Raw genomic sequence first — 8,126 nt, 5'->3', positions numbered from 1 at the left:
AGCGGCGGGAGCAGCAGGCGCATTCGACTGGTTTCCACCAAAAGAGCCAAATGCTGAGGGGGCGGCGGCAGAAGTTGTGTTTGTGCCAAAGCCTGTGGCCCCGGCATTGTTAGAGGAGCCAAAAGGAGATGGCTTGGCTGCCAGGCCCGAGTTTGAAGCAGCGCCAAACGCAGGTTTGGGTGCCAGATTCGAACCAAAAGAGCCGCCAAAGGGAGAGCCCAGAGCCGCGGCTGGAGTCTGGCCAAATGGCGAGGGCTGCGGGCCAGAGTTGCCCGAAGCACCAAACGAGAATCCCTGGGAAGCCAGAGGATTGCTGTTATTAGACCCGAACATACTAGTAGTAGGCGTGGGAAGAAAAGTGGGTGGGTACGTTTTTTATGCTTCTGCACTGGTGTCATAGATGCTTGATGTCAGACTCGGTGCGCGAAAAAGCGGTGCCGTATGTGCAGGCTCCTGGTGATGATGGGGGCCATAGTTTAGTTAGCGGCAGCAAGCGTTTGCCTTTTGGGGATATAGAAGGGTGTGCTTGTTGGGGCTTACTTTCTGTTCCATGAATTGATAGATTGTCTGGAGACGATGCACCGGAAAGGAGTTGCATGGATCCACTGATCACGTGACCTCCGCAGGGCCCCGCAGGTGCAGTTCGTCAGTCCAAGCTGCAACGGAGCCGTTTAAACTCCCATGAGCACATCGTCTGAGGCTCTTGGAAAACATCTCCCGACCAATTTAAAGAAATTCATCTCTGATTCAACAAGCGCATCAGTCTTACGATTAATGATGAACATCTTTATTCTAATCAAAGATATCCATCTCTTCTTCGAACTAATATAAACATCTTTCTCGCAATTTCAGAGGAGCATCCAACAGCCAATTGAACTATAAGGAAAACCATCATTCTTTCAATGAAAAGAAATCTATTTTTTTGAATTCAAAAGAGCTTTTTCTTTCTATTCAACGGTAAGCATCCAGTTACAGAAGAGCTTCTTCTTTTCTATTTGAGGTATACATCTTTCTCGCAATTAAAGGAAGGCATCTTTCTTCCAATTGAAAGAAACACCTTCGTTCCAATTTTACACACGCATCTATTTAGAGCCTTGGGCAGCGACAGCAGCAGCACCGGCAGCAGCAGCCTCTGGGTCCAAGTAGTAGGCAGGCTTGGTGGGCTTCAACTCGGCGTCCAATTCGTACACCAATGGGATTCCGGTAGGAATGTTCAAGCCGGCAATCTCCTCGTCGGAGATGTTGTCCAAGTGCTTGACCAAGCCTCTCAAGGAGTTGCCATGCGCGGCAACAAGCACGGTCTTGCCCAGCAACAAGTCTGCGGCAATCTCGTCCTGGTAGTATGGCAACATTCTGTCGATGACCAACTTCAACGACTCGGTCTTTGGCACAACGGCTGGGTCGAGGTCTCTGTAGCGGGCGTCGCCCACTTGCGAGTACTCAGAGTCGGCCTCGATCACTGGGGGAGGCACGTCGAAGGATCTTCTCCAGATCTGGAACTTCTCCTTACCGTACTGCTCCAAGGTCTGGGCCTTGTCCTTACCTTGCAAGGCACCGTAGTGTCTCTCGTTCAATCTCCAGGATCTCTTGACAGGCACGTACAATTGGTCAGCAGCCTCCAAGGCCAAGTTGGCGGTCTGGATGGCTCTGGACAATTTGGAGGTGTGCAAGATGTCGACGGTGATGCCGGCGTCCTTGATCAACTCACCGGCCTTGGCGGCCTCCTTGCGGCCGATCTCGGACAAGCGCACGTCCACCCAGCCGGTGAACAAGTTTTTCTCGTTCCATTCGGATTGTCCGTGTCTGACCAAAACAAGCTTAGGCATGTCTAGAGTGTGTGTGTTTTTTATTTGTGGAAATCTCCAGTTGTAGGAGGCGTTTTTTTTGGGGCGCGCGCCGTCTTTATATATTGAATGCTCGGCCATTGTGGAGGATTGAAGTCCGAACGCCCGGGGCCGCGCCCACGCAACGGGAACATGGAACCTTGCGGGGGCCTGATTATGGGGCTTTCGCCGGAAGAAAATAAATTTAAAAAAACTTTCCTTGCAAAAGCTTAGTGTTTTTTTTTTCTTGTTTCAATATGGGGGAGTTTCAGGATGAGAAGCATGAAACAAATTTTCATGGCATGTCCATTCCTTTTGCTGAGCTGTTTGCTGTTTCGTTCCTGGCTTTACTTCCAGTTCAGGTTTATTGGGCGTCCTCATGTCTGGTGAATTCACCGCACCTTTTTTAATAGGCGACACTGCGGTCCATTGGAAAAAGCGAAGGATGCGATGTCCCCTCTAAATACCATACAGCGATTGGGACTTTTTGTTTCGTTTTGTATCGTTTTGTTTGTTTTGTTTTGTTTTGTTTCTGTTTTTGGTTTTGGTTTTGGTTTTTTTGTTTCGCTCTGGACTTTATTCAGTATCAACTGTGAGGCCCCTAAGCGTGAGTATGGCACTATGCTGGTATGTAGCCGTATCTTGCGTAACCGGGCGAAGAGCAGTATGCGCTTGAGCAGCTCGGTCGACAAATGCGCAAAGGTACAACTCTTCGCTTATCCTTCGATAAGTCTGAGCAGAAACCTGAATGTGTTTTTTCCGCCATCTCAAGGTTCCTGGCAACTTTCTCATTTCAGTCCAATCTTTTTTAGTCTCAAGGACCCCCAGCTCACGCAACAGTAGTTCTCAGACTAGCCCAGATGAGTGATTTGAGAAGGGCCATTCCAGGGACAGGGTACATCTAGACTCGATTGAACGGAGTCAGGTTGACCGGGCATGTATTGGTTTTAGTTTTTCTACAAATTGAGACCTCTATGCCAGAAGTACACAGCACAATCATGTTCAACCCTCCCTGTAGATCACAACTCTCGCCATCCCTCATCATTGTGCTCCGTTCAAGTGCGTCGAACTTACTTATGGTCTCCAACTCACGATTAGTGGTCTCATGGCACACACTAGTACACGGATGGCTCAGGGGTTTAATATGCTGGGTGCTCGGCCGATTCAGCCTTCGCTACAGTATCATATACCATTTGAGTAACTGCAAAACTTCTTCAAAATCAATAATGTAGCCATGAGGCAACAAGAACGTGGGAAGGAAATGACACTTTCAGCTTCAATATCTCCTCTTGTGATCACAAGGGGTCTGTTCTGAAAGCTACCTTGCGGGATTGCCTTTTCTGCAAGTTCGAGCCAGAATTTTGACTGATGAGTTACAGAACCTGAGAATCTGAATTCAGGAAAATCAACTCATCCATCAGACTGTCACTTTCAACATGTCTGAGCTCAAACAACTACATGCACGTATGAATCTGTCCACTATCGGCTTCCTTCATTTCGTTCTGAAACTATGTCTGCCACCCTCTAGAAGTTCATCAGGGATAGCGTCTCTTCGACCCGCTTGTGATCCGCAGGGTTAGCCGCCAGCTCGTAGATCGTGATTACGGGGTCCCTGCTAAGCTCGGTATATTCGCCCCGCAACTCTACAGAGTGAAAGTGGCATTCCTCCTCGTCGCCATGTATATTTTCCACAAACATCGTCAATGTATGGACGCCCGTGAACACATGACGGGGCACATGATGCTCGACGAAATCGGCGGTGGACTCTAATGCTTCAGGCATCTCTTCGTCCTCGCCGTCATCATTAAGCGAAACACCGACATGGGGGTGTGTCAATGTGAACGTTGCCTTCGTGTCATTTACATTGTCGAAATCGATATTACGGTTGTTTTTAAAGAGCTTTATCGTGCGAGGGCAGTACTTGTCGCCGTTGGTGCGTAGAATAACGCTGTGCAATTTGACACTGCCATTCAAAAAGGGTATATGGACTATGAGCTGCTCATCTGCATCGGATTTGATGACAGGCTTAAGCTGGAATCGAAGTGGGGCGGGCTTAAACAATTTAGGTAGCTCCTCCGGTGGGTTTGCTAGGTTAAGTGCGGTCACCTGGAAGAGGTTGATTTTCAGGTTGAGCAGTTGTGACGAGTATGTTTCCTCAGGAGCCACGTGATCATCGTGATCATGGCCGTCATCGCCATGGCTTCCGTGGCTGTGGAAATGTTCGTTTTCGCAGGACATCGACTATTTTTGGTATTTTAATAGACCTCAATTCAAAAGGAAGTATCGATCATTTGAACATTTGCTCTGTAGATCACGGAGAGTTGTGCGCGCACGGAATTGGAGTAGGGAACTCGTGACCAGAAGAGCTAGCAATTGAAATCGCGTGTTGGTAGGATTTCATCTCAATTTCTCCTTTTCCATTTCCAGAAGCGAAGCAAACGAAGCGGACTGTGTATTTTTTGCATTTCTGGCTGGGTTTTGTTTACTGTCTCACGGTTCACCTATTTTAGACCTGCAAGTCTGGTGACCATGTTATATTCAAGACGCACTTTCTGCTCACTTGGTCACAAAATTCCCTCAAGCTTCACACTGTTAGAATGGCGCTTGCGAAAGCAAATGAAATACTAGCTATCTGTGAGATAAGAAATGCCCTTAAGGAGCTACCGAATTTAAGCTTTTTGCCCGAGTGCTACGAGAACAGACATCGGGAAAGTAATACTTTAGCCGGCTGTCCAGTATAATGCATTCCACGTAAAAGCAAGCTGCATTTGCGTATGAAGCTCGTGGCTCCACTCAACCAAACTCGAAAATCTGTAGATTCAAGGCACCTCGAATCATGGGTATCGCTACGGAAAAGACCGGTCCATGCTTCTCGGGTTTCCTGCATGTATACAAACGCTCTCACAACTGGACTTCCAACATTTGCCGCAAACGCATCCGATCTACCGAAAGTTCCAATATATCCCAATTGGGGAAAACGGATAACAACTGGGCTGGCGCTTTCAAAGCACATCCAAGCCGAAATCCGGAAAGCCCAAATGCAGGAGAGACTTCGTGGCACAGTGTAGCCACTAGACCTCCATCAGCACACGTGCTGTGTCCAATTAGAGTCCAGCGAAAAAGAAATATTTTTGGCAGGACACTCCCTAGGCGCCATTACATCATTTCCGCAAAGTGAGCCTGGTGTTTCGCGCGAAAAGGTCACACAATTTGCAGGACCGTAGGGTGACCTTTTTTTTTTCATGTTGTTGGCACCTGCACACATGATGTTTTATCAATGTTTGGCGATCTAGATTGGCCATGGCCTGTATATACCGCTCATTTCTTTTTTTCACACACCTCAATCGTGGGCCCAACGTCATCATGACGTATGTCACATGAGTCGGGATGAAAATTTTGTTCGTAAAGAGCAGGTCGGAAAAGGGACAGGCGGGAATATGCACGAAATGCCTTATTCCGGAAATCTGGCCAGAGTCTTTGGGTCTGGTTCTGTGAGCCTACCGTGAGAATGTCCAAAAAGGACGAGTGATGATATACAGTTTCACCGTTGATTTCGGGAGACAATCTAAGAGCATAGTAGCGTCGAGGTGAAAAAGAAATGGGCAGGTGGAGCGTCATTCTGCAGGATGCGCGTCCATAGCTCGGTGGTGAAAAAGTAATGTGAAGGCGAAACATCGCCAAGGCTACTGTACTATCTGAGCATGTGCAGGCGGTTGTGAAAACGCACAAAGCTCTCTAATAATTGGCAAAGTTATATAAGGCTGGCCAATTCTCCCTGACCTTACCCGATCAGTTTTTGGTTATCTTTCCATTCAATCACTTAACTCATTTACATCACATATCTACACAACCATGACTATCGAGAAACAACCTGCCGTCTTCAACATCCACGCCGCTCTTTTCGATTGTGACGGTACTTTGGTTAACTCCACCGGTGCTATCTCCGAGTTCTGGAGAGACTTCGGAAAGACCAGACCTCACGTGAACCCAGAGGAAATCATCAGAACTTCCCACGGATGCAGAACCTTCGATGTCATTGCCAAATGGTCTCCAGAAGACGCCGATGTCGAACAAGTCACCGCTTGGGAAGGTGCTATTCCAGACAGCTTTGGTGAACACGCCAAGCCAATCCCAGGTGCCGTTGAGCTCGTCAAGTCTTTTGACGAATTCTCCAAGAACGAGACCGAGAACGGTTTGCAAAGATGGGCCATTGTCACGTCTGGTACCTTGCCCTTGGCCACCAAGTGGTTGAAGTTGATGAACATCAGAAAGCCAGACACCTTCATCACTGCAGAGAAGGTCACCAAGGGAAAGCCACACCCTATGGGCTACCAAAACGCCAGAACCGCCTTGGGCTATGGTCACGAGGCCAACAAGATTGCCGTCTTCGAGGACGCTCCTGCTGGTATCACTGCTGGTAAGGATGCCGGTGCTATGATCATTGGTATTTGCTCCACCTACAACCCAGAGAAGGTCAGAGACGCTGGTGCCGACATTGTTGTCGACGACTTGACTTCCTTCAAGATCCTCGAGTACAACAAGGAAACTGACATGTTCAAGGTGCAGGTCTCCGAGTACCACTACGCTAACGAGGAGTACTTGCAGAAGGTTTAATTTGGGAAATTTGTATATTAGTTGATTATAGAATATATCATCATTGGGAAACATCTTATTGTCGAAGTCAAGCTCGCAAGGGCTGCTCGCAGCTATCCAAACAGATGCGGGCAGCTATTCGAACTAGACAATGTAGTTTCCGCCATGACGCGTAATAACATATTTCCTAGCAGCGTTCATGCAAAAAAAGGTGTTTAACATTCACGCAAAAACAAGGACAGAAATTAAGTTGACTCAAGGATTCATATGTCGACCCGCAAGCTCTCTTTCTTGCCCTTACAACCAGGCACTGGTGGTATCGAAATGATTCGTATCTTTCTAGCTGTAAAATTCAGCGTGTATCTTTATACGTACTCGATCCACATGCTTCCAGTGGCCTCAAAAGTTCCAACCAGATGACGACGCTTGGATCGTGGAAAAAGTATTTCTTATATGGTATCCACCAATATGCTATGCCCGTTCTCTGCTTCAAGATCACTAACTTTTACTTACATATTGAGGTGTCCGTATCCAATCGATTTCCCTCGTCACATAAGGCATTTAGATACCTGCTTCCCGAACGACACAATAATGACATGGACAAGTAGTTCATGTGCGTGTTTGGTCAAGTATGCGTTTCAAATTGCAAAGTCTCTTTTTTCACTTCTGAGTGCCCACTACATTACTTTCAAGTCTTCGTGATATGGATTCGATACATTCGACCAATGTTCACATATGCCGCAATACGAAAAACTTTCTATATGAATAGTCCCATCGAGTAAATCATTCCGCCAGCTCCACCAGTGTGTCCGGATAAAAAAGCATTGGGATAGCACGAATCACCTTCAACTATAGGCCAAACTTTATGTTTTTGTTTTTTGATGCTTTGATCTTTGGGGTATGTGGGCGTATAGTATGTAGCTATTGTTGAAGTGGTACTCGTAATCCTAGAGAGTTCACCATTGGGGGAGTCTGAATGGGCTTTGACAACTTTCAAAATAATATTCCACCGGTCTTTGATCGACTTTTTCGTGATATTTTTATTCGAGCTTCTACTAAATATGTTTCTCATAGAAGATATCATGTTTAGCTGCCCTTCGAGACAAACCAAATGACTACCAAAGCAAATTGATGGGCAAGATAAGCTTTTATATCCTGAGGACAGCAAGCTTGGATGGGAATATGACAATAGAAATTATTCCGCAACTCACATTCTGCTCATTCGTGTCAATTTCGATAATTACATGAGACTACACGTACGAGAATTGTGAGGATAAAATTGCCTCAGTATTATTTTGCAGGTTCCCTATTTCAAAGCCCTCTTCTTTTAGCTCCAGAGTTGGAATAGGTTTTCGTTCAAAGAAAATCCCCAATCATGTTGGCTTTTTACCGCCTATGTGAGCCTGCATGACTCACAATCCCTAGTTCAGTAAAGCCATTTGTGGGTTTTTTAAAGTCTCGAGGGTCATGTGATTGATACTAGACAGGAACTATCTATTGTTGCAAATCATCATACAAGAACGGTTTATTGTTGGACATTGACAGACAGGAACAGTATGAATTTTCTACCCGTGAACAAATACATTGAGGATGAGTCAGGATTAACCGTTAAATGGAAATAAATTGTGATCAAATTAGCTTCAAGATGCAGAGAGTAATTGGGTTCGAGCTCACGCAAAAACTCGTACACATGAATTCGCTTAGCCCGTC

At 46.4% G+C, this 8,126-nt stretch overlaps 4 protein-coding genes across 4 annotated transcripts; 2 read left to right on the top strand and 2 right to left on the bottom strand.

Annotated features, from left to right (window-relative positions):
• Positions 1-1,082: 1,082 nt before the first annotated feature.
• Positions 1,083-1,826, bottom strand: GPM1 (phosphoglycerate mutase; the record flags this gene model as incomplete). Its single annotated transcript, XM_018858510.1, has 1 exon — positions 1,083-1,826. The coding sequence occupies one exon, from the start codon at positions 1,824-1,826 to the stop codon at positions 1,083-1,085; it is 744 nt and encodes a 247-aa protein (XP_018713757.1).
• Positions 1,827-2,099: 273 nt separating this feature from the next.
• On the top strand, positions 2,100-3,138 carry METBIDRAFT_103598 (uncharacterized protein). Its single transcript, XM_018853748.1, has 2 exons — positions 2,100-2,773; positions 3,036-3,138. Exon 1 carries the CDS (start codon positions 2,274-2,276, stop codon positions 2,664-2,666), a length of 393 nt encoding a protein of 130 aa, XP_018713756.1. The 5' UTR covers positions 2,100-2,273; the 3' UTR covers positions 2,667-2,773; positions 3,036-3,138.
• On the bottom strand, positions 3,007-4,360 carry METBIDRAFT_103264 (uncharacterized protein). The gene has a single exon (XM_018853739.1). The coding sequence runs from the start codon at positions 4,059-4,061 to the stop codon at positions 3,348-3,350; it is 714 nt and encodes a 237-aa protein (XP_018713755.1). The 5' UTR covers positions 4,062-4,360; the 3' UTR covers positions 3,007-3,347.
• Positions 4,361-5,567: 1,207 nt separating this feature from the next.
• On the top strand, positions 5,568-6,437 carry RHR2 (glycerol-1-phosphatase; the record flags this gene model as incomplete). Its single annotated transcript, XM_018859203.1, has 1 exon — positions 5,568-6,437. The coding sequence occupies exon 1, from the start codon at positions 5,676-5,678 to the stop codon at positions 6,435-6,437; it is 762 nt and encodes a 253-aa protein (XP_018713754.1). The 5' UTR covers positions 5,568-5,675.
• Between the last annotated feature and the right edge of the window lie 1,689 nt (positions 6,438-8,126).

Source organism: Metschnikowia bicuspidata, assembly GCF_001664035.1.
Source record: "Metschnikowia bicuspidata var. bicuspidata NRRL YB-4993 chromosome Unknown METBIscaffold_1, whole genome shotgun sequence".
NCBI classification, from domain to species: Eukaryota; Fungi; Ascomycota; class Pichiomycetes; order Serinales; family Metschnikowiaceae; genus Metschnikowia; species Metschnikowia bicuspidata.
This window is presented reverse-complemented; position numbering and strand designations above follow the sequence as displayed.

Coding starts and splice junctions, on each gene's coding strand:
- METBIDRAFT_103264 (XM_018853739.1), bottom strand. CDS start 4,061: ATGTCCTGCGAAAACGAACATTTCCACAGCCACGGAAGCCATGGCGAT.
- METBIDRAFT_103598 (XM_018853748.1), top strand. CDS start 2,274: ATGTCCCCTCTAAATACCATACAGCGATTGGGACTTTTTGTTTCGTTT.